Source organism: Misgurnus anguillicaudatus, chromosome 24 (genome assembly GCF_027580225.2).
Source record: "Misgurnus anguillicaudatus chromosome 24, ASM2758022v2, whole genome shotgun sequence".
Lineage (NCBI taxonomy): Eukaryota > Metazoa > Chordata > Actinopteri > Cypriniformes > Cobitidae > Misgurnus > Misgurnus anguillicaudatus.
The window spans coordinates 24108359-24131858 of record NC_073360.2 but is presented as its reverse complement, the minus strand read 5'-3'; the positions used below and the strand labels follow the sequence as shown (position 1 = coordinate 24131858).

Here is a 23500-nt window from a genome sequence, read left to right as displayed (position 1 = left end):
TTTAATAAGGGTTTACCTAGAATAAGAATTGACAATGACCTAAAGCCATCTTACAAATTAAATGTGAGTGTAGGAGCAGGCAGGTTTAAGTGACTAAAAAAATCTATTTATTATTGAACAAAGATAAGTTAAATTGAGCTGACTTAACCTGCTGTGTTAAATCTAATTAACAAAATGTAATTCCCTTTAATTACATCCACATATTAGTGGTTATCAAGGAAAGAGGATATTACGTTTGGAAACATAGACATTTTATAGACACACAAACACATGTTTTCCAGCATAGCCAAAATGGAGACATCTGTTCATTATTAAACAGTGTGAAGGTCTAAAAACTAGTTTTTCGGCTTTCGCTAGATTACATCACCTAGCAGCTATATTATTTAGACCTTTTTTTACATTACATTTATAGCATTTGGCAGATCCAAAGCGTCTTCATTCATTTCAAACATGTATTTATTAGTATGTATAACTATCCCTTTAAGACACCGAGCAACCTCCAGCTTGTTATAAAATTATACCAGATTATTTTGCATGGATTCAACTCTAGATTTCCATAGCCTCGGAGACAAATACTGTCCCATTAAACTGATGAAACTCGAAGGAAGGAAATACCAGGGCATTACACAAGATTAAAGCATTTGGATAAGGATTTGAAAGACCGGTACCTTTTTGTTGGCCGTTCCATCAAATAATTAGGCCTCCGACTCTTCGTTTAAAAATGTAATTCCCATAACTTCTGCTGTATGGTGTCGGCATGTTTACTAAAAAGTTTAATTTTAATGTTTTTGCCTTTTCTTATCATCCAGTTATGCCACTTATTAGAAGTTAAATGAAAGTGTGGTTGCTTATTTTTTCCTGTTTCACCTAGTCTAGACCTCTCAACCCTCCCTCTCTGTTCATTAGACTTGTTGCGGATTAACCTACTAGCTCAGACAGATTGGAAAGACGTGTGGCACTCCATACTGTACGTGTGTCTGTATGTCTGGCAGAAAAGTGTGAACAGTCAAAAGTATTGTGAGGGCAAGAACAACTATTGTGAGCGTCCATGTGCAGGGGAATCGACAACAGCGATGTCTCATCTACCATTATGTGTTTGTCTTTGGGGATTCAAAACAGGTTTGTAGCATCTATTACGTCTAACTCTAAATACACGCAGACGTTTAGGATAAAAATAGCGGACGGCCTCTTGTAGACGTATCTGAGAAAACATTTGATCAGAATTTCAGATTGTGATGAGAAAAGCGACCACTGATCTTGCTTTTGAAAATGTTGGTACCTTGAACTGTATTTGTGTCTGCAGTTTGAAAAGTGGAAGACATACTTACTTTGTATTGTCCTCTCTCACCATAGAGGGATGCTGGAAAAACGTTAACTGGTTAAAGATGAATTACAGTACTCGTGTGGACATCTGTAAGGTACGTCACATCTTTCTTCAACTTTTCTTTTGAAGCAGGACAATGTGCTACTCTAATACTTTGTAGTTATAGAAACATTGTGGTCAATTTTAAATAGAAAAATATTATAGTGATTGATTTAAGGGGTAAGATGATTAAATACATGCTGGATAATATGTATTCTAAAATTCATGGCACTGGGGAGTTTTTGAAAATATACATACATAGATACAGGTCATTGAAAGTGCTTGAATATATTTTGTACAAAAAGTTTTCAGGGGAAAAAAATCCACATTGTTTCATGTGGAGTGTAGGATAATATCATAAAATTCTAGACTTGCTAAACTGTTCGCTTTAAATGCTTATATCTTCTGTATGCGAATGTTGATTCATACCAAAATGCTTTTTTGCATAGTTGTGTTTGGCACATGAAAACGTCTCGGGTTACGTATGTAACTGTTGTTCCCTGAGAAGGGAACGAGACGCTGCGTCTCTCTTGCCATCTTATCCTTTGGTAAAATTTCATATAGCGATATACTTCCTGGCTCCCACGTCACCCTGTCTTTGTGGTTAAGCCTCATCATTGGTTGAATTTGATATACACATTCAGACGCACTTAACCCTGGAGGCGTCCCCAAAGTGTCACCGCAGTGACGCAGCGTGAGTTCCCTCGAAAGGGAACTGTAACGATGTATCTTAAAAGGTAACACGATATAACCTTGCTCTCATTTAAAATTTGGTAACACTTTATTTCAATAGTCCACTTTAGAATTGTACTAATTATAAGTAACTTTGCAACTACCAATCTTAATTAATAAACTTTCTGCTTAATATCTACTAACACTTTATTGCGATGATATCTCAACAGACATTTAACTTTCTAAGTATCTTTGCAGGTGCATGTCAACTTATTCCACTAACCCAAACCTCTTCCCTAACCCTTACAGTCTACTAATACTCTAATGACAGTTAGTTGATGTATGGTTGCAAATTATTGAAAGTTAGTTGACATGTTGCAAAGTTAGTAGCATGTCTAAAGTGGACTATCAAAATAACATGTAAGTTTATTTCACAATTTATTTATTTCACAATATCACAATTTCACACATTGCATTTGTTGCTACATCTGAAATTTTGAGTTTCCCAGCACACGCATAGACACTGAAACGGGCACACTCATAACATTGTTTTCTAATATAAATTGGATAATTGTATTAATTAGTAATATCAGCATCTGCTTTTCATTTTCCTTTGAAGTGTGAGCTGTATGTTTTTACATACTGCATCCAGTTTCCTGTAACCTGCTACCTTGCTCTGTCCCGAAATGCAAATCAGCTAACATTAGTGTGTGTTTCAATGGGAAAGCCTTGAGGTGTTGGCTTATACTTAAGTAAACAAATTTCAATGAATCTTTGATGTGGGGTTATTGACATTGTAATAGACTTGGCATTCATTTAACAGGTAGGGATCGTTAACCTTAGTTTTGGATTATCTCACAGATTAATATTTTCTGGTTGAGTTAGTCATTCACTTCAGATTTAAATATGTCAGTCTAATGTCCACACGTAAACCCAAACAGTACTCATTTTAAATGAGTGAACTGTACTCAAACAGGGAAAATGTTTATTCAACTTAAAAGTTTTCTGTTTGTTCGACGATTTCACCACAATAAGTTCCACAAACTCAAATAAAATAAGAACTCAAATATTTTTTATAACTTCCTAACAGAGTCATTTTAATGCAACAGCCTTATTTTAACAAACACTGCAAATAATTTAAATGAAATTAAGTGATATTTTCTGTGCTTTTTAGTTAAGACTCAATAGTGTTAAACATTCATTTATGTTGGAGATTTAGAAAAGTTACTGTTTTTTTTAGTTTTGTGGTTACCGTTGTTCAGAAGTGTAGTGCCTGTGCTTAGGCTGTAGGTCAGATATGCACTGTTAACCCAGATATTGTCTTTACTTAAACAATCAAGTAAACATCACTTAATATTTTCGGTTTTGAAGCCAGAGCTTAAAAAGTTTAGTTGATTTAACTTTTAAGCTTACAAAATCCATTAAACTAAAACATTTAAGTACAATGAACTTAAAATTATTAGTTCATGTTGTGAGGAATACCCATAATCCTTTGCGCCTGAATATTTTGATTATTTTCTGCTTTTTCACAGAATAAAAACTGATAAGAACTTTTACTTATCAAATATTTGTTAATAAAATGTCATACAGGTTTAAGCTCTTATATTATTAAAGTTGTTTTGTTGTAAATTATCATTTTGTGAAGTCACCGTTCAGGTAAACAGTACATGAACCCTGTTCAGAACATTTTATTGTATTTCTCTCCACAGTACTGACAATGTATGTCAAAAACACATTTTCAACGTTTATTCAATGATTGTCTTAAAGTCAGTCATTAATTTTGTGTTATAATACCATTTATAACATCAAAAGTAATATAAAGTGATAAAAACTAAATAAGTTATATGCAACGGGTTTCCTCACAAATTTCTAGTAATGTCAACTAATCCGGGTTAAGAGTGCAGGAATATTGGAAGAAATTAAAACATTAAGTCTATTCAACTTAAAATTATTGTTAGAACAACTTATATGTTTATGTAAACTTCACTTACATTTTTTAAGTAATCATTACTTACATTTTTTAATGCAACGAGTTCATTGTTCTTTTTTAAGTAAACTCAACTTATCCGGGCTTACAGTGTGTGTTGCGTTATCATGAAAACGATAACTGTGTGGACTTGTGAACCAAAATGAAATGGTAAATACTACTTAAGGTAAAGCAGTAGTTTTAAGTATAATGTATTTAAATATTAAAAACAATGAAATATAAAGTTAAGGCCGGGATTAATTATAATTTATACACATTACTTAAGTTGGTTTACTTAAAAGTTTTTAGTAATCTGAAATTGTCGGTTTTTACAGTGTACTAACAATATTTAACCATAGAAATAGGGTTTTTTTTTAGTTCATGACAACAAGTTACCTCAAATTTTAAGACTTCTGCTTACTTATTTGGGATTACAGTGCAAGCGAAAACGAGAAGGATGGTTTAAATGTATTTCTAAATAATATGTATTGCGAGAAGACTTCCAGCTGTGTGTGTATACTTTTGCTTTTGAAATTGGATGTCTTTGCAAATATGTAAGGCCTTTTTTCAATTATATCTTTTTAATAGTTTAATCGTTCTGTATATTTTTGAGCAGTGAGCTACCCAGTCAAATAATTGTTTACACCTAATTGTATATGTTTTGCTTGATTTTTCACAAAACAATTATTAGTTTGATAACATACAATAATATTTAATAATAATATGATATACAATATGAGTGTTTATTATTAAATTGATTTATCTATTAAATTATTATTAGTTTTTCTTTATTCTTAATATTCTGCAACATTACTTAAAATATCTACATGAGTGGCACTGTGTATTTAGTTCATGCTTAAAAATAAAGGTACTTAAAAGGTTCCTCACAGCAGTGTTTGGTTCCACAAAGAACCATTCAGTCAAAGGTTATTTTCATTTTCATTTTATTGTTTATTTTTACAGGGACAATGTGCAATTAAATGTAATTGCACCAGAGTTAGCTAAAAGCTAATTTACATCTGCTGTCCCTGGGCAGGTAAATAAAATAAAATAACACACAACATATACATATACACCACATAAAACATCACATACTTATGTCCAGGAATGTAAAAATCAGTAGATAAAACACATAATTTACAGCATGATTGCAAATTTGTTCTGATAATAGCCAGTACTTAAGCTTATTTTTAAAACTTGAAAAGCTATGAAGGCTTCGGATGTTTATAGGTAAGGAATTCCACATCCCCACTACTCTAACCGAAAAAGCTTTTCGACCAAAGGCTGTTTTTCTATACTGCGTTACCAAATTTCCCCTAACAGATGCTCTAGTCCTACCGACACCTCCGTTATAGGCAACGCATCCCTAAAGAGGAGGTGGAGCTAGATTGTGGATAATTTTGTACATCAAACACACATTATTATAAAATACAAAATTATTAAAACTCAAAAAGTTGAGCCTTTTGAAGAACGATTTCTTTCTTACATTTATATAATCAAAAAAAGAAACATTTCACACTACAACAGATCTTTTGGTCCCTCAAGGCATTATAAAACACCTTTATTTTTAAGATTGTATATTACAATTCTATCTAACTATTGTCGTCCTTAAACCTTAAGATGCTTTGCTAGAATAACTTGATAATTTTGAGCATGTCGAGTGACACGGATACAGTCGGATGCATGAAGTAGTGTAATTCTCCATCCATGTCTTGTGTTTGCATGAACAGGTGTGTGGTAGGCGTAATAATGATATTGGTGAGCGTTGCATACAGAAGTGCCTTTGGGCGTCACCTACTTTCGAAATTGCCCTCATAAAGCAATTTAACCAATTAGATTACAGATTAATTATTATGATACTTTACAAACTGGAAACGTGTAGCTTCTATGAGCATCAGTGGGGCCAGAGAGGAAATGAAGCGGATCAGTCAAACCTGTTTTTATTCACATGTTAAACAATCAAACGTCTGCTTGGTAAAGAAAACAGTGTCAGTTTTTTTTTAAAGAGTTTTTGTTGGGTAAAGTAGACCAAAAGGAGAGAAAGATAGAGAGAGTGAGTGAGTGAGTGAGAGAGAAAGCGAGGGAGAGCAAGTGTGAAGGAGGTGTGTCTTGAACGCTAGGCTCTCAGGGACGGTGTTGGTCTCCACCCTAACACAGACCCCCACAGAACTGCTCAACTGCAGCACGGTAGGGTTGCACCGCGCATGATTTTTGTGGCTTTGTGTGTGATGTGTTAATGGGACGCTTTTAATTGGCAAGTCATTGCTTGTGTCTGCATGTGTAACAGGAGGCATTTTTAATGTTTCATGTGCCATTGATTCTTTATTCTAAGTCAACAATTGATTTATTAATTGTGCTTAATATAGTGCTAATAACTTGTCTCAGATCTTTAGGATGTACTTTAATAGACTTTTAAAGTTCATATTTGTTTGTATTTGTTAGTTCTGATGCACGAGTTCAACTTTGCGGCAACTTCTTGAAATGCAAAAAAGTGTTTTATCTCCGTATAAGCACTGTTCATATCTGCCTATAGTCATTATATTGCACTTAACATTTATGTGCACATTATCTGTAATAATAAATCATGTGTAAGATGGGATTATTTTAGACACAGACCTTGGTGAACCTCTTAGTCAAACTTCTTTCATAACAAAGTTGTTAATCTTGACCTCACTGTTATCTATACAAATCTGTCTATACAAAATTGAGCCAAGGAACTTAATTTAATATAATGTGTGTTTAAGCGAAAATCATTTGCGGTTTTCTTGTGCGTGCGTGTGTAAGTGAGTATCTAATAAGCTCATTTAGACAGTTTACCAATCAGACTATCTTTACACAGATAATTACCTGTAAACCATCCTAGTTAAACCTATGTGATATTACTCTTTTCTTTTTTTGTCATGCTTAGATGAGAAAGATCTGTGCTTATGGCTCTAAAACATAATGATTATAATAGTGTAAAGCTTATCACTATTCTTTTAAGTAACAGAGACGTTTGTTCTACATTAAAAAGGTTTAGGATAATTTTCCTCTTCATACACTGTAAAATTTTTGTCTAGAAATTACACTATTACTGGCAGCTGTTTGTTGAAAGTTAAATAAACATTAACAAGTGTTTGTCTTTACAGAATAAAACTAAAATAACAGCCTCATACAAAGCATTCTGGGAACCAAAATCTGAAGGAAAAACAGATAAAGGTTGATGAGGATTTCTGCTTCCCAGAATGCTTGCACGAGGCTCTGTCATTTTATAGTTTTATTCTGTAAAACCAAAGACTTGTTAATGCTAAATGTTCATTTAACTTTAAACAAACTGTTTAAATTTAAAACTACACTAAGTTACTTGCAAACAGCCGCATAACTACAGCACATTTTTTACAGTGTAGACTTAAATTTGACAATGCATCTACATGCAATTTAATTGACATGCTGGATAGGCTTAAACATATCAAGATTAAACTTTTTGTCTTTTTTTTAATATTTTCCACCTTATCGTGGCTGTAACAAAAGCATATTGTAATTTTTCACCAAATGTGTTTAATAGGTACAAATCATTCACTTTGAATAAATAACAAACATTTTGGAAGAAAAAGTTTCCCTGATGAAAAGGAAATAAAATGTGTTAGCTGTTTATAATTAGATGAAAAGGAAGGAAAATGTCGCATTAGTTTTTCATTATTGCTTCCATAATTAAGATTATTATGTTGTGATAGGGAATCATCTCCAACTATTAATGGAAAACAGATTTTAACGAAAGAAAAGCCGAATGTGATGTCATTTTTGGATAAACGCTTTGTACAATAAAATGTTTAATTTTGTTTAAATGTTAATCAGAATAACTTTTTGTGGTCACTATTTGACCAGTACTAAACTAGTATCACGCTTTATAGTGTGCCGTTGAAATAAAATTTAAATAGTTTTTATTAAAATGATTTGTTTCCATTAACATGAAATTGTGAAACATTTCAAAATGCATTTATTCTTCTTTTATGTAACTTATAATCTTATCTCTTCCTATTTAAGTGTAAATTCTAGCTTTACTGTATTCAAATAAATCTGTGTCAATCCTGTAAATTCCCTAACAGCCGTCAAAGCAAATCAAAATAAGTGTGTCTTGGCAGCTCCCTGAGGCTTAATGTTGGTGTGGCATGTACTAAGTTGCTTTTTAAAAACTTTAACCTCACATTCACCCCGTATTTAATAGACATCAACAGATATCTTTCAATGCAGCTTGTGTTTTTCCAGCAAGGAGGATGTGTCATTTTTTTTTAGGAGGAATGATAAATGAATGGGTCTTAAACCCATGTGAAATCGCCCCCAGCTCTTTGTAAATCCCTGTCTCTTTATTTTGCAGCTGGGCCTGAGCAGTTTCTCTTTGGTTTTCAGGTAGAGCTTATCTAAACATACCGGTTAAGGAACGGTTACACACTTATTGTTTTCTCCATCCCAGCCTGCTCCGTTCCACGCCGGACCCCTCTTCTCCAGGCTCTCAATCCCCTCATGGGCGCCATATCAGCCACTGTAAGAGGACCACCGTCTCAACCCTAACAGCAGTCCTCGCCATGGAAATGAAACAGCCCGTGACGATGAACCGAGAGTATGAAGAAAAGCAGGAGAAACAAGACTCGCAGGAGTCGCAAGAGAACGGCCGGCTGGTTGCGGACAGTGTTCCCGAGAAGGAGCAGAAGTCGGTCAACGGTTACCCCAGCACATCTCCACAAAGCCCAAGGGAGGATGCTGGTGCCGGGACGGAGGGGGGAACGTTCAAGACTCTGGTGGTCCAGCAGACCAGTTTGGATCCCCCAAGGGAGACCTGGAGCAAAAAAGTGGACTTCCTACTGTCTGTCATCGGGTATGCAGTGGACCTGGGCAACGTGTGGCGCTTTCCATACATCTGCTACCAAAACGGAGGGGGTAAGGATGAAGCACTATGCAACATTAAAACACATGGCATATGGGAGTTAAACAAATATTATGTTGAGTCCCATGCAGTAATAGGAAGATTTGAGACAAGATCAACTATGTACTGTTTGCTTAAAAAGAGCAAATAGACAAAGGAGAATTCTGCTGCCGTCGGCGCGTATTGTGCGATACAGCTCGCTTTGTCGGTACAAACAGGCTTTTGAATTCAAAGTAATAAAATCTTTGCAATTTCCTGTTTCGCCAAGCAAGGGGAGTGCATGAGAGATAGAAGAGAGATGCACACCGCAACCAACACCATTAATTGTGGTTCTGATGGGTGGGACTTCAATCTTTCTCATATTGTTTAATAATCTCGGCTCAATCAACAGTTATCTTAGTTTTCACGTCAAACGCTCACATATAAAGCTTTAATCAAGGACGGGGCTTGTCTGAACAGGAGCTTTTTTGTGTACGTTGGCATTTTTTATAGCTACAAAAGCTTCATGTATGGCCTGAAAACCATGCGTAAAGTTCAACTTTCTCATCTCAATTTGTTTGATTCAGGCGCTTTTCTTCTGCCATACATGTTGATGGCCATGTTCGGTGGCGTGCCGCTGTTTTACATGGAGCTGGCGTTGGGCCAGTTTCACCGCAGTGGGTGTATCTCCATTTGGAAACACATCTGCCCCATCTTCAAAGGTAAGATTGGTCTGCTTAGACTTCTGAGGATTTGGGTTAAGGGATGGATAGTCGCGCAATCCGACCTGTGCTGAGCAGATAGCATACGATCACCTTTGACCCCGGTCTAAATTTCATACCAGTCCGTCTCTCAGTATCAATCTGTTTGCAGATAGCCGGTACAAACAGGACTCTGTTATGGAAATTGTCACATTTAGTTCCTAAAATGTCAAGTGCTTAAGAAACTCGATTGTATGTAAATGGAACTTAGTCCTAAATGTCATCCACTAGATAATTGAAGCAGACCAAGACATTCGCAAGACGAGTTGACTGTTTATCTTTTTGTGTAGGTATTGGCTTTGCCATCTGCATCATCGCATTGTACATTGCCTTCTACTATAACACCATAATGGCCTGGGCCCTCTACTACCTCCTGTCCTCTTTTCGTGCCACGTTACCCTGGACCACCTGCAACAATTGGTGGAATACTCCTAACTGTACCCGATACTTGTCCACGGACTTAAACGTCTCCTGGACCGAGAGCTCCATATCTCCTGCTGAGGAGTTCTATATGTAAGTGCATGTAAGTGTGTGTAATGAAATCCATGCTGAATTAGAAAGTATGTGAAGGTTTCTCTTAAGAGATGGCGAAGGGATTGGATCTGTTTCTGATTGTACTTTTAGAACAAATGGACAAAATATGTACCCAAGCTGTCACAGGCGGGCAGTATCATTACTAGGTACAGATATGTATACATTTGGTAACAATGTGTACCTTTGAGGTACTAATATGAACTCTTTCTTTAGGTACATTAAGTATTCTTTTTTAACATACATTCAAAAGCATATAAAATTAATTTTTATTCCACTACATTTTATAATTTCAAGTTTTTGGTTTATATTTAATATTTAAGTACATTAAACATCTAGTATTTTTATGTACTCAAGAAAAGTAAAAGTACACCATTTTTATGTAATTAGGTATTAAATCAATTTTAATATGCAATATAGAAGGAATACACAGTATGATTCTATGCTTTAGAATGTAGTGAAAATTTTTTAGTAAAGTACATTTTTTCCCAAGACAAACACTCTGTTAAAGCACAGATGCTTGGAAAATTTACTCAAAGTACTCAAGTAGTGTCCGCCTCTGCTTATATGTGATTATCATCATTCCTATTTCACCAATATAATGTTAATATAAAAACATCCTGTTGCATTGTACTACTTTTCAAACTAGTATTTTTTCTTCCAATAACAGCTTGTTTAGGTTGTCAGTTGGGTCCTTGTTCTATTCTTACATTGCAGTTAATATGTATAGCACTTTTTGCAGTATCGCATCGTAGCAAACCAGCTCTAAAGTAGATACCTTCAAATTCATTTCAAGTGTAATTTATTTAAATAGCATTTTTTTTTTTGCATTGCATTGTTTCAAAGCAGCTTTATGTGGAAAAAAGGTAAATACAAAAAAAACAGAAAATATATTAAATATGTAGTTTAGTATTCAAGATATTAAGTGTACAATTAATTTTATTTATTATTATTTACTAATGTTTTAATAATAAGTTTATAATTGTATTTTTTATTAATATTTACTAATGTTTTAATAATACATTTATAATTGTATTTTTATTAATATTTACTAATGTTTTAATAATTAATTTATAATTGTATTTTTTATTAATATTTACTAATGTTTTAATAATTAATTTATCAATAAGTAATAAATAAATATATAATAAATATTATTATAAAACGGTTAGTTCCAATCCTTGATTCTGATTGGTCAATAGGTGTGCTTTATTCACAATAAAGCACTGCTATGACCGCTTCACCCAACGGTTCTATTTAATATCACTGCGCCCTTAGCAACACATAAACATATAATGAGACAAAGTCTGAGAGCAGTTTGTTGTTTTTATTTGAGCTTCCATGTTGTTGTTTGCATTCAGGGACTATTTTTTCTAGCGGAAGGAATGCTTTTATTGATTTAACTTCATGAAAGTTGCACTAATATTTTTTTACTTTAATATTGTGTGGCAACCGTTTTATAAAAGCAATAAGGCAATAAGCTTCGCGTCGTGCCTAACAACGCCCTTCAGCTGTTACTTATTCACGATACAGCACAACCTCTCCTACCTTATTGCTTAAATATATTATAATATATAAATATAATAGTATCTATATATATTACTTATTGATAAAATAATTATTAAAACATTAATAAATATTAATAAGGGCAGTATAGACGTATAGGTGAGTATGTTATTGCGGGTACATTTGGTGTCCAAAGCTATTATTAAAATAATTAAAAAATATAACTATTCAAAAAAGCTGAAAAATAATTTGGTACTCATTGTCATGGATAACAAGAATAAAATAAAGAAGCTTAAAAAACATACAGAATACATGCTATTATTGTGAAATACATAAAAATAGTTGTCTGTACACTTAGAAAAATGGTACAAAAGTTTTAACTGATACAGTACCTTTTAAAAAGGTCCTAATATGTACCATTTTGGTACATATACTGTATATTCCTTTGAGCAGTGGTGGCTGCCACCGCCTTTGAGGTACCAATATGCACCTTTTATGCAAGTTTTTGAAAAGGTATCGCCCCAGTGACAACTTATTTACTTTCTTGTATCGTTTTTCTGAGTTTGGTTGTATTTGGAACTTTAATTTCATAGTCCTAAATATGCACATAAATATTTTTCATAAGGTGTATATGAGATTTATAATCTTTAAATCTGTAAAATCCTCACATCTCTTTTCCCCACCTCTTTCTTTCATTCTCTCTCTATCTCTCTCTTCTATATACGGCAGGTGTTACAGGTACATCGGTCCCCTGGTCTTCATCAGCTGGGCTGGGTGAGCTGGCAGCTGGCCCTCTGTCTGCTCTTTATCTTCACCATCGTATATTTCAGCATCTGGAAGGGGGTCAAGACTTCAGGCAAGGTCAGATATACAGCAAACCTTATAGGAGAAAAGATTACCCCAGTCAAATTAAAAACACCAAAATAAGGCAAATGTAAAACTGATAGTCAAACAGTGTTTGAATGTGTGGAATTTAAAATATTATATTATTCCAAAAAAAAAATGTGTGTGTAGATGAGAGTTTGGGGTCCTAGATAACCGTATTTTATCCTTGCTGTCTCCTTTAGGTAGTTTGGGTAACAGCTACCTTTCCTTACCTGGTGTTGTTTGTCCTGTTAATAAGAGGAGCCACCCTACCAGGAGCCTGGAGAGGAGTGGTCTTCTACCTGAAACCTGACTGGAATAAACTTCTCAGTACTACAGTGAGTTGAAAACAACATATCCAACACAATACTCCGATATTGCACAATGATTTGGTATTTTTCAAGATTTCCCAGCATCTGTCAGGCTTCATTGCATGAATGAACTCTGCCCGGCACTGTATGATGATAAGGTTCAATGAAATCCTTCATATCGACTATCACTCCATCTGTGTTTTTTCAGGTTTGGCTTGATGCAGCTGCACAGATCTTCTTCTCTCTGGGTCCAGGCTTCGGTGTTCTCCTGGCCTTTGCCAGCTACAATCCCTTTCATAACAACTGCTACAAGTACACCTGGATTACATTTGTAACTCCTAGAATTTATAAACTGCTGTAATGTTCTGTAATCGCTGGCTTTAACTTCAAATATGACCTACAAAACTGCGTAACTTTTCATCTTTTGCATGCATTTCTATGCATTTCATGTATATGTATAAATAAAACAAGCAGAAGCATTTCATTATTTGTGGTGCTTCCTAAGGTTTTACTAAGATTTAGGGGTGAGTAGACTGGGCACTTTAAGAACACCCTAGCAACCACTTAGCAACCCCCTAGGAATCACTTTACACTGTCAGAAAAAAATGGTTAAAAATGGTCCCTTGCTGTAACTGTGGTACTGTACTAGGTCTTAATATGTACATTTAAATATATATATCTCTTTCTATCTCTCCTTATGTTGCAGAGATGCATTGATCACAAGCTCTGTAAACTGTTTGACCAGTTTCTTGTCAGGCTTTGTGATCTTCACAGTTCTGGGTTACATGGCTGAGATGCGTCAACAGGGTGTGGAGACTGTAGCTAAGGATGCTGGTGAGTAGCACAGTTCTATGTAGTGTTTAGATTGAGATGTCATTTGATTGACATGTACTGATTGTATGCATTTGTTTTAAGGGCCCAGTCTGCTGTTCATCATCTATGCTGAGGCTATCGCCAATATGCCGGCTGCCACCTTCTTCGCCATCATATTCTTCCTCATGATAATTATGCTTGGGCTGGACAGCACGGTCAGTTTTCTTTCTTTCTTTCTTTTACGTCTTCCCTTTCTTTTTTCTGTCTTTCCTTCTGTCTTTTTCTTTCTTTCATTCTTTCTTTCATTTACTTCTTCCCTTCATTTTTTCTTTCTTTCCTCCTTTCTTTCCTTCCTTCTTTCTTTCTTTCTTTCTTTTCTTCTTTCCTTCATTCTTTCCTTCTTTTCCCTTTTTTCTTTCTTGTTTTCTTTTTCCCTTCATTCTTTCTTTTTTTCTTCCTTCTTTTTTGGTTTCTTTCTTTTTTCTTTCCTTTCTTTCTTTCCTTATTTCCTTCTTTCTTTCTGTCTTTCCTTCTTTAATTCTTTCTTTCCTTCCTTCCTTCTTTCTTTCATTCTGTCTTTCTTTCTTTCTTTCCTTTTTTCTTTCCTTCTTTCCTTCTTTCTTTCCTTTTTCTTTCTTTCTTCTTTACTTCTTTCTTTCTTTCTTTCCTTTTTTCTTTACTTCTTTCCTTCCTTCTTTCCTTTTTCTTTCTTTCTTCTTTACTTCTTTCTTTCTTTCCTTTTTTCTTTCTTTCTTCTTTCTTTTTTCCCTTCTTTCCTTCATTTTTTTCTTCTTTCTTTTTTCCCTTCTTTCATAAATTTTTTTCTTTCTTTTTATTTTCTTTCTTTCCTTTATTTTTTTTTCTTTTCTTTCTTCTTTCATTCTTTCTTTCCTTTTTTTCATTCTGTCGTTCTTTCTTTCTTTCCTTATTTTTTCTTTCTTTTTTTCTTTTTCCTTTCTTTCTTTACTTATTTCTTTCCTTCCTTCTTTCTTTCCTTTTTTCTTTTTTTTTCATTCTTTCTTTCCTTATTTTTTCTTTCTTTCTTTCTTCTTTCTTCCTTTCCTTTCTTTTTCTTTCTTTCCTTCCTTCCTTTTCTTCCTTTCTTTCTTTCCTTCTTTTTTCTTTCTTTCTTTCTTTCCTTCCTTCTTTCTTTCTTTCCTTTTTCTTTCTTTCTTCTTTACTTCTTTCTTTCTTTTTCCCTTCTTTCATTCATTTTTTTCTTTCTTTTTATTTTCTTTCTTTCCTTTATTTTTTTCTTTTGTTTTTTCTTTCTTTTCTTTCTTTCTTACTTTCCTTTTTTCTTTCATTCTTTCTTCTTTCATTCTTTCTTTCCTTTTCTTTTTCATTCTGTCTTTCTTTCTTTCCTTATTTTTTCTTTCTTCTTTTTTCACTTCTTTCTTTCTTTCTTTCTTTCTTTCTTTCCTTCATTTATTTTCTTTCTTTCTTTACTTTTTTCTTTCTTTCTTCTTTCCTTCTTTTTTCTTTTTCCTTTTTTCTTTCTTTCCTTTTTTCTTTCATTCTTTCTTCTTTCATTCTTTCTTTCCTTTTTTCTTTTTTTCATTCATTCTGTCTTTCTTTTTTCTTTCTTTCTTCTTTCATTCTTTTTTCTTTTTTCCCTTCTTTTTTCTTTTTTCCCTTCTTTCTTTCTTTCTTTCTTTCTTTCTTTCTTTCTTTCTTTCTTTCCTTCATTTTTTTCTTTCTTTCTTTCTTTCCTTCTTTCTTTCATTCTGTTTTTCTTTCTTTCCTTCTTTCTTTCATTCTGTCTTTCTTTCTTTGCTTTTTCTTTATTTCTTCTTTCTTTCTTTCTTTTTCCCTTCTTTCTTTCTTTCCTTCATTCATTCTTTCTTTCCTTTTTAATAATAATAATAATAATAAAAATATATTTAATAATATTTTGTATAGCGCCTTTAAAAGCAGCATCTCAAAGCACTTCACATAAAAAGAGGAAATTAAAAGAGCACATAACATTACAGGCATTAAAACTAAACATACAAAGGTAAAAGCCAATAAACAACAAACAAAGTAATCACATAAAAGCTACAATAAAATGTAGTAGAGCACGTGTAGGAGTGTAGGGGGTTAAAAGCTCAAACAAATATTAAGGGGCCAAATTGTTTAAGGCCTTATAAGTGAGCAAAAGGATTTTTAAATCAATACGAAAACTGACAGGACGCCAGTGCAATTTTTCCAGGATAGGTGTAATGTTGTAATGGTCCTAGTCAGAATTCTAGCAGCAGAATTTTGTATTTTAGTTTGTTTAGTGAAGCTTAAGGAACTCCAGCCAGCAAGGCATTACAATAATCAATACGTGAAAAAACAAAAGTGTTGATTAACTTTTCAGCCACAGAGTAAGTCAGCATAGGACGCAGTTTGGCAATGTTTCTGAGATGATAAAACTATGTTTGACAGTATTACGAACATGATAATCAAACGTTAAATTGGTGTTAAAAATCACCCCCAAATTTTTTATTAAGTTTGGAATTGTAAAGCAGAGCCATCCACACAATGTTATGTACTCTGCTTTGCGCAACTGATGAGGTGAACCAACAAGCATCACTTCAATCACTATTTAGACAAAGAAAATTGTCAGACATCCATTTCTTAATCTCAATAAGACACTGAGAAAGAAAAGACACAGACATAGTGGTATCTGGTTTTGAATGTATATAGATCTGAGTATCATCGGCATAAAAGTGATAGGTGAGACCAAGTGATCTTAAAAGCTAGCCAAGTGGAAAAATGTAAATACTAAAAAGCAATGGGCCCAAGACTGATCCTTGAGGAACACCCGATTACACCATACCGACCTCAGACTTGCAGTCACCCATCACAACAAACTACTTACGATCAGAGAGGTAGGACTTATATACGCCAAAATATAGTCTCTAACCGGGTGATTAAAATAGAATGATCTATAGTGTCAAAAGCGGCACTAAGATCGAGTAGAATCAGAATAGATAAACAGCCAGAATCAGAAGCCATTAACAAGTCATTAGTGACCTTAACTAACGCTGTTTCTGTATTGTGGAATCCAGACTGAAGTGGCTCAAAAAGATTGCTAGTGGAAAGATGAGTTGGCAGTTGGGAAGCCACTGTTTGTTCTAAAATTTTGGCGAGGAATGGAAGATTAGAAATGGGACGAAAATTATTTGGATTATCAAAGTTCATGTTATAAGTCTTTGGTACAGGGGTGACAGCAGCAATTTTAAATGCTGCTGGCATAACACCAGTGCACAGTGAATCATTGATGATTGTCAAAAACAACAGGAGAGAGGTAATCAAAACATGATTCAAAAAGACAAGATAGTATTGGGTCAACTCTGGAAGTTGAGACTTTCAGTTTTGAAACCATATTGCACAGTGACTGAGAGTCATGAACAGCAAAATAAGAGAAAGAGGTACAAGAGAATGCAGACAAATTTAAAGAGGAGGTAGCAAAAGGACGGGTGTTGACAACGTGACTCTTTCCTTTTTTTTTCTTTCCTTCTTTCTTTCTTTTTTCTTAATAAATTCTTGTTTTTGTTGTTTTGGCCTTTTTTACTCAACTTATCAGCTCTGAATATAACATGATGTCATCATTAGTGCTTCATATCTTTAGTGTCTGTTCATAGTTAACCCCTCAGTTGCCTTACCTATGAAAGTATAGTCTTTGTTCAGAACAATCACATATGATCTTATAGTGATCCCACAATAAGAAGGCATGGCTTATTACATTCGGCAAAAGACAACAAGCACTCTATATGTGGCTTATTTCTGTTGTTACTGTCAAAAGCCACTACGCTATATTTACTATAAGCACACCATTATTAGGAATAATGCTTGCGTGGGTTTAATGGGTCCTTTACACACTTTTACTGTTATCCTCAGCCTCTTTTGTATGTTTTGTGAACTGTAGTTTGCAGGTCTAGAAGGTGTTATTACCGCCATGTTGGATGAGTTTCCCCACCTGTTGGTCAAGAGGAGAGAATGGTTTGTGCTCGGCCTGGTGTGTGTCTGTTATTTGGGTGCTCTATCCACTCTCACATATGTAAGTGTATCGGTACCTCTAAAAATAAGTCTGTGTTTTATTTCGAAGCATTTTCCATTAGTCCTAAGTTAAGAATACCGATTAAGAAGAGCGATTTTCTGTTTAGAGATCAAACCTGGAACAGTGAAATACATTTATTTTGAAAAACATTCAAAAATGTTGTGGTTTGTAGTGTATAGACTATGTACTTCTTGTAACAGTGAGGTCATGTGTTTCTAGGGAGGGGCGTTTGTGGTTAAACTTTTTGAGGAGTATGCCACGGGTCCCGCTGTTATCACTGTAGTCTTCCTCGAGGTCATTGCTGTTTCCTGGTTCTATGGTATGTATTTAATTATTGCTTAATCATACAAAACAACTTTAATTACACGTGCTTGACAAAATCAGTATGCGGTTAGTCTAAATCCATGTTGGTTTAAGGATGTTTTTCTAAAACAAAGTATACAAACAATAAGGTCATCCCTTGAAGGTATTTGGGCAGGAACCAGAAGATTTGGAATACTTCCCGAGACTATTACTCCACGAGCTTTGATATGTATTCGTGTACTGCAAATGTCCCTTTTAAGTCTCTCAAAATTCCAGAAACATCTTCTGCATTAGCAGTGAACCTTCTGGCATATAGCATTTATATTGCTTACATCTGGAATGTGAACCCTTATGCATGAACAAAATGTCAGTTTAGCAATATTGAGTAATAATGTATTTTATTAGTGATAAAATAAATGGTCAAATATATGTACACCAGCTGTCACCGGAGCGGTACCCTTTTTATAAAGTACACCTTTGGACCTAAAGAGTTAATATTACAACCTCAAAGGTATATATTGGTACTAGAGATGTAAAAATTACCGGTTTAATGATTAACTGCGATAAAAAGTATTACAGCGTCATTTTTTAATTACTCTTTAACATACCAGTGTCACGGCACGAAAACCCTTGTCCAGCATCAACCAATAGTGTGAGACGAACGCATTCATTTACATATGCTCCCATGTGTTTATGATGACAGTGTGTCATTGACTGAATTTAAATACAAAAAAATTCACATTTAGGAAGATCTAGTTGTACTGACACGTTTACTTAAAGGTGGGGTGCATGATCTCAGAAAGCCAATATTGACATTTGAAATCACCTAAACAAACACACCCCTACCCCAATAGAATCTGGATCTTCTTTTGATAGACCCGCCCCACACATACGCAACCCAGGCAACGATGTCGATTAGTAGACACGCCGGCTACAAGTGTGTTTTGGTAGTCGGCCCGACTCCATTTTCCAAAGTGTTTTTCAAAAATCATGCACCCCGCCTTTAATATTTATTTAGACAGACCTATCTTTTCTATACATTTTCCAAGACATGATGTGATCTGAAAAGTTTAAAGTTAATTTTTACTTGGTTTCTTTCGCGATTGCCGTGAGCGCAGGTGTTGCGCAGCTTAGGCCTACTCATGGGTCCGAAAGTACACTCGATTTCTCACAACATATGCAACATTACTCACTTGTGTTTTATCTGAACTAGATAAATATTTATCTCACGACCCCAAATGTGCCATAATGAATTTAATTTATTTGATGATTATGTGAATTATAAGTGCACTTAAAATCAATTAAAATTTTGGTTTGCATCAGTACTTTTTGTTACTTTTTTAATTGTTTAAAAAAATATGAAAAATATTATTAGCTTTGATAATTTTGGTTACTATGAACGTGATATAAAAGTTTCCTACTGTTTTATTTCTAATTGGTACCAAGTGTAAGCATATCTATTACTGTATCTAATGGACATTTTTAAGGGTGCTGCCCCAGTGACTCCTGGGATACATATTTTATATCTATATAAAATTTGAGACTCACCACCTGTAAAGTTTAGGAACGATGATGGACCAAATATCACTGGTGCATCCAAATGTTCATTTTATTATGTATTTGAATATTTAACGCAACAGTCTCCAACTTAGACCTATTTAAATGTGACACGATGCTTCAAGCAATGCTTTGTTTATTCATGCAGGAACGACTCGCTTCTGCAATGATGTGCAGCTGATGATTGGTTTTTCTCCTGGCTTGTTTTGGAGGGTCTGCTGGGTTGCCATCTGTCCTTGCTTCCTGTTGGTCAGTCTAGCAAATGCATTCACGTACATTATACACCTATTTCGATCCAACTTCTACTTTAGCCAAACGGTTAAAAAGCATGAACACAAATTTAGAAACAAAATGGTTATTGCGGAGCCACTTTTGTCCAGCCCCCCCAAGTCTGGTTTATTAATTCAATTGCCGTTGTTTTCATACACATAGTTCATTATCGGAAGTTTCCTGGCATTCCCACCAGAGGTGAGACTGTTTGACTACCTGTACCCTTTCTGGACCACGGTGCTGGGCTACTGTATCGGGTGTTCTTCCTTCATCTGTGTGCCTTCTTACATGGTCTACTATCTGCTCACCACCAAAGGGACCTTCAAACAGGTGAGCTTTAACAAAAAAAACAAAATCTGCAGGGTTAATAAGCAAGACAGGCGTATTAATGACACGCGTTATACCAGCGCAAACAAAATTACACTCTGCGATACATGAGCCTGGTCACGTCCTGATCGAGACGTGATGATGGACATCAAAGGTCGCCAGACCACACGGCTGTCAGTCAATAAAGTGGCTTCACTGCCTGTGTCGGCTCTGTTTGCCAGCTGAAGAAAGATACGGCAGAGCAAGGTTAATATTTCCTGATTATGTTGATTCAACAGCCAGTATGCCATTGCCAAGTTTTAGAGAGCTGTTTGATGTAAATGCAAAACATCTGCACTGTATCGAAGTTTTAATTAATAGGCATATTCACCTTTCCACACTCTCTTTCTTCCTACAGCGTCTGCTAAAAAGCATCACTCCTATACCCTCAGGAACCAGCGGCCCGCCCACAGACACAATCGTCTTTACCAACGCCGTGTGACGCTAAGACATTTCGCCCTCTGCTGGACATGTAGCATTAACCCCCGTGGCCTCATAAAGGGCCCCGTCTGACCTCACTTCACACCTCACCCCAGACTGAGAGTCTGAGTACTGCGTTATGGTGAGGCCAGGCCTCCGAATACAGCAATTGTTTTGTTTTTATGCCATTTGTTTCGTGTGACCACTGTCATATTGCTTATATAAGTTACTGACTGCAGTGGCTTTGCCGTAAACATGACCCAGTTTGTGGTTTTGTTCGTTCTGTGTCAGTTTTAGATCACCATATAGCCAATATATAGATGATGATGGCAAGAATTCATGACTGTGTGTATATCTGTTTCATGAAGCTCGGGTTAAGAATGGGAATACATACAGAAATGGTTTGGTTTATAAACTTTATATAGATCATTTTGTCTTGAAAGATTGTTATATTATTGTTTTATATCAGTGACCAATTTCAGGTATACAGTATTTTACATGTACACACTCTTCTAAAGCCAAAAATCATGTGTTGTAATCTCTGGAGTTTGTATGACTTAAATAAGCTGTTTGTGGTTTCCAAACCGAATCCATCACTTTTTGTGTCATTTAAAAGAATGTGTTTTACAGAATTGGTTCATTGTATGGTTCAGATGTGGAAATAGGGAGGAGGAATGCAAAAAAAGAAATATTTTTAAGGGCCCAAATCAGTTGAATTTTGGTTGTCCATTGGTGAGTGTCTGTGACCACTAAGCCCCCTTTGCCAAGCATTTTAGCCTACTATATTTATTTGAAGATCACTATTATTTACACATGGACCTTTTTATCCACATGTAACATTTACAAGGATGTAACCAAAATTGCTAATTGAAAAATACAAATTTACTGACCACTGAAAATTTGAAAACTGTGTGCCCCCTTGACTATCATGAACATTTATTTCTACATATTTCTTTTGTGGGTTATACACAACGTAGCAGAAACCAAATAATTGTGTGCATACTACAAATGCTTTAGCCCGCAAGACGTTTTTTCATGAGATGAAAAAGTGTGACTGGACATCTAGGTATGTGCATGTGTAGTTTGTGAGTCTTGCTATTCATGTGGTCCGGCGTTCTGTACTTGTTGAACGTTGTAAGAACGTTGGTTTCTCCGTTGAACTGACGTGTATGAGTTGTACATCGATGGTCAGTTCTGTGTGTGTGTGTGCGTCCGTGCGTGTGTGTGCGCGTGCATGCAGTAGACATCAGTCTATATTGTGCGTGTGTGTGTGTGTGTATGTTTGTGTGTGTGAGTGCTTCAGTCCAGTGCTAAACTTTCACTTCTTAACAGAATGTATGATTCTGTCTAACAAAGTATTGAAAATCTATTGTACTTTATAAAGTCTAACTATGATGTATGTCTCTAAGACTGTTAGGAAAAAATATGTATATGTACAAAGTCATATATGAATTATTAGAGATATAAAATAAACATATATGTATTAATAATTAAAGTGTGTTTTACTGGTATGTGGCATTGGTACGTATATTCATATGGGTGATTATGTATTTGCAGGTACATTTGATGTCTTAAGTCATTACACCAAGCCAAATGTATCTCCAGTTTTATATTATATAATAACTTGTATACCAAGATTTTTACATGGTGCTCCAAGGTATTAGCATAAAAAAAGCATTAGCATGGTAAAAAATATGGTATTTTTTATGTGTACTATACACTGAAAAAATTATTCATTCAATTTACTTTATTTATTTAAGCTACATTTAAACAAGTTTTTTTCTAATTTTTTTGTTTAAATGTAGCTTAAATAAATTGATTGCGACCACTTACTTCAGTATTAACCATGGTTACATACATTTTTGAAATTCCTTTTAAATAATTTAGTAAATAGCTAAATGACAATTATGACATTGCATAAAATCAAATAACCTTAAAAAAATTATTTGATTCAATTTGATTTCTATCTGTCTTCTAAGCTAATTTGTGCTTTTTCATGTTATCCCATCCTTAAAAATCTCATTTGTTTAATATTTCCCCCCAAAAGGACTCTTATCAGACCAAAGATAAAGGTCTTATTTACAGATGTGAGAACTAGAGACACTGATGCTCTCTAGAGCAGTGGTTCTCAAACTTTTTTAGCGTGCGGCCCCCCTTGCGTATGGTGCATTACTTTGCGGCCCCCCAAAGAAAATGTAACAAAAACAGTTCTAAAACTTCACATTTTAATTAAACAAAAATTAAAATTAAATTAAATTATACAAATTAGTGCTGCCTTGTTTTTTTTAGGTTTAATTTAACATAATTCATGATAAATTAATGTATTTTATAAAATGTCATAAAACTGGGGCCTCCCTGGCACCATCTCGCGGCCCCCCTGGGGGCCCCGGACCCCAGATTGAGAACCACTGCTCTAGAGGATCACAGAAAATCTCCTCACTGTATTAACATGTGCTGTCAATCATGTTCATTCTTACTATTCCCTAAAGAGACTAGTAAACTACAAGAAACAAATTAGCATGACACTTCACTTTTGGCCAGCAGGAATTGATTAGTTTGTAAAAAAAAAAAATACATATCAAAATGGAGCCAGATGGTTGAAGCTGAGAGAGCTTTGTAACATTTATGATAAAAAGGAAAATGATTTCAAGGTGGAGAAAGTTATTACAGTCATTAAAAGATTACATAACAAACAATGGTAGGTATTTTGATCATGCACCAATGAAATATGCACAGTTAAACCTGAAACTACCTTAAAAAATACATAAATGCTCCATAATGATTGATCTGGTTTGATACTTTATGTAGATTTATATGCATTGCATACACTCAAAAAATGCTGGGTTTTATTAACTTAGACAGGAGGGATGAATCCAACTCGTTGTGTTGTA

At 34.7% G+C, this 23500-nt stretch overlaps 1 protein-coding gene across 6 annotated transcripts; it reads left to right on the top strand.

The window, feature by feature from the left end:
• The first annotated feature begins 412 nt into the window (after positions 1 to 412).
• Positions 413 to 22104, top strand: slc6a4a (solute carrier family 6 member 4a). Of its 6 annotated transcripts, none has more exons than XM_055196714.2 (15): positions 413 to 1119; positions 1354 to 1418; positions 8452 to 8915; positions 9468 to 9602; positions 9932 to 10154; positions 12401 to 12539; positions 12746 to 12880; positions 13062 to 13165; positions 13560 to 13687; positions 13769 to 13881; positions 17562 to 17693; positions 17913 to 18012; positions 19702 to 19802; positions 19986 to 20153; positions 20548 to 22104. In XM_055196714.2, exons 3-15 carry the CDS (start codon positions 8564 to 8566, stop codon positions 20629 to 20631), a joined length of 1914 nt encoding a protein of 637 aa, XP_055052689.1. In that variant the 5' UTR covers positions 413 to 1119; positions 1354 to 1418; positions 8452 to 8563; the 3' UTR covers positions 20632 to 22104. The 6 variants fall into 6 exon arrangements, with proteins under 6 accessions (XP_055052689.1, XP_055052687.1, XP_073719381.1 ...); XM_055196712.2 differs by having other exon boundaries at positions 8356 to 8915; XM_073863280.1 differs by having other exon boundaries at positions 413 to 1418.
• Positions 22105 to 23500: the final 1396 nt, after the last annotated feature.

Excerpts from the sequence above, each read along its gene's own strand:
- slc6a4a (XM_055196714.2), top strand. The coding sequence starts at position 8,564 with ATGGAAATGAAACAGCCCGTGACGATGAACCGAGAGTATGAAGAAAAG. Across the intron at positions 13,166-13,559 it reads TTTCATAACAACTGCTACAA|AGATGCATTGATCACAAGCT; the intron begins GTACACCTGGAT and ends CTTATGTTGCAG. Across the intron at positions 20,154-20,547 it reads CCAAAGGGACCTTCAAACAG|CGTCTGCTAAAAAGCATCAC; the intron begins GTGAGCTTTAAC and ends TTCTTCCTACAG.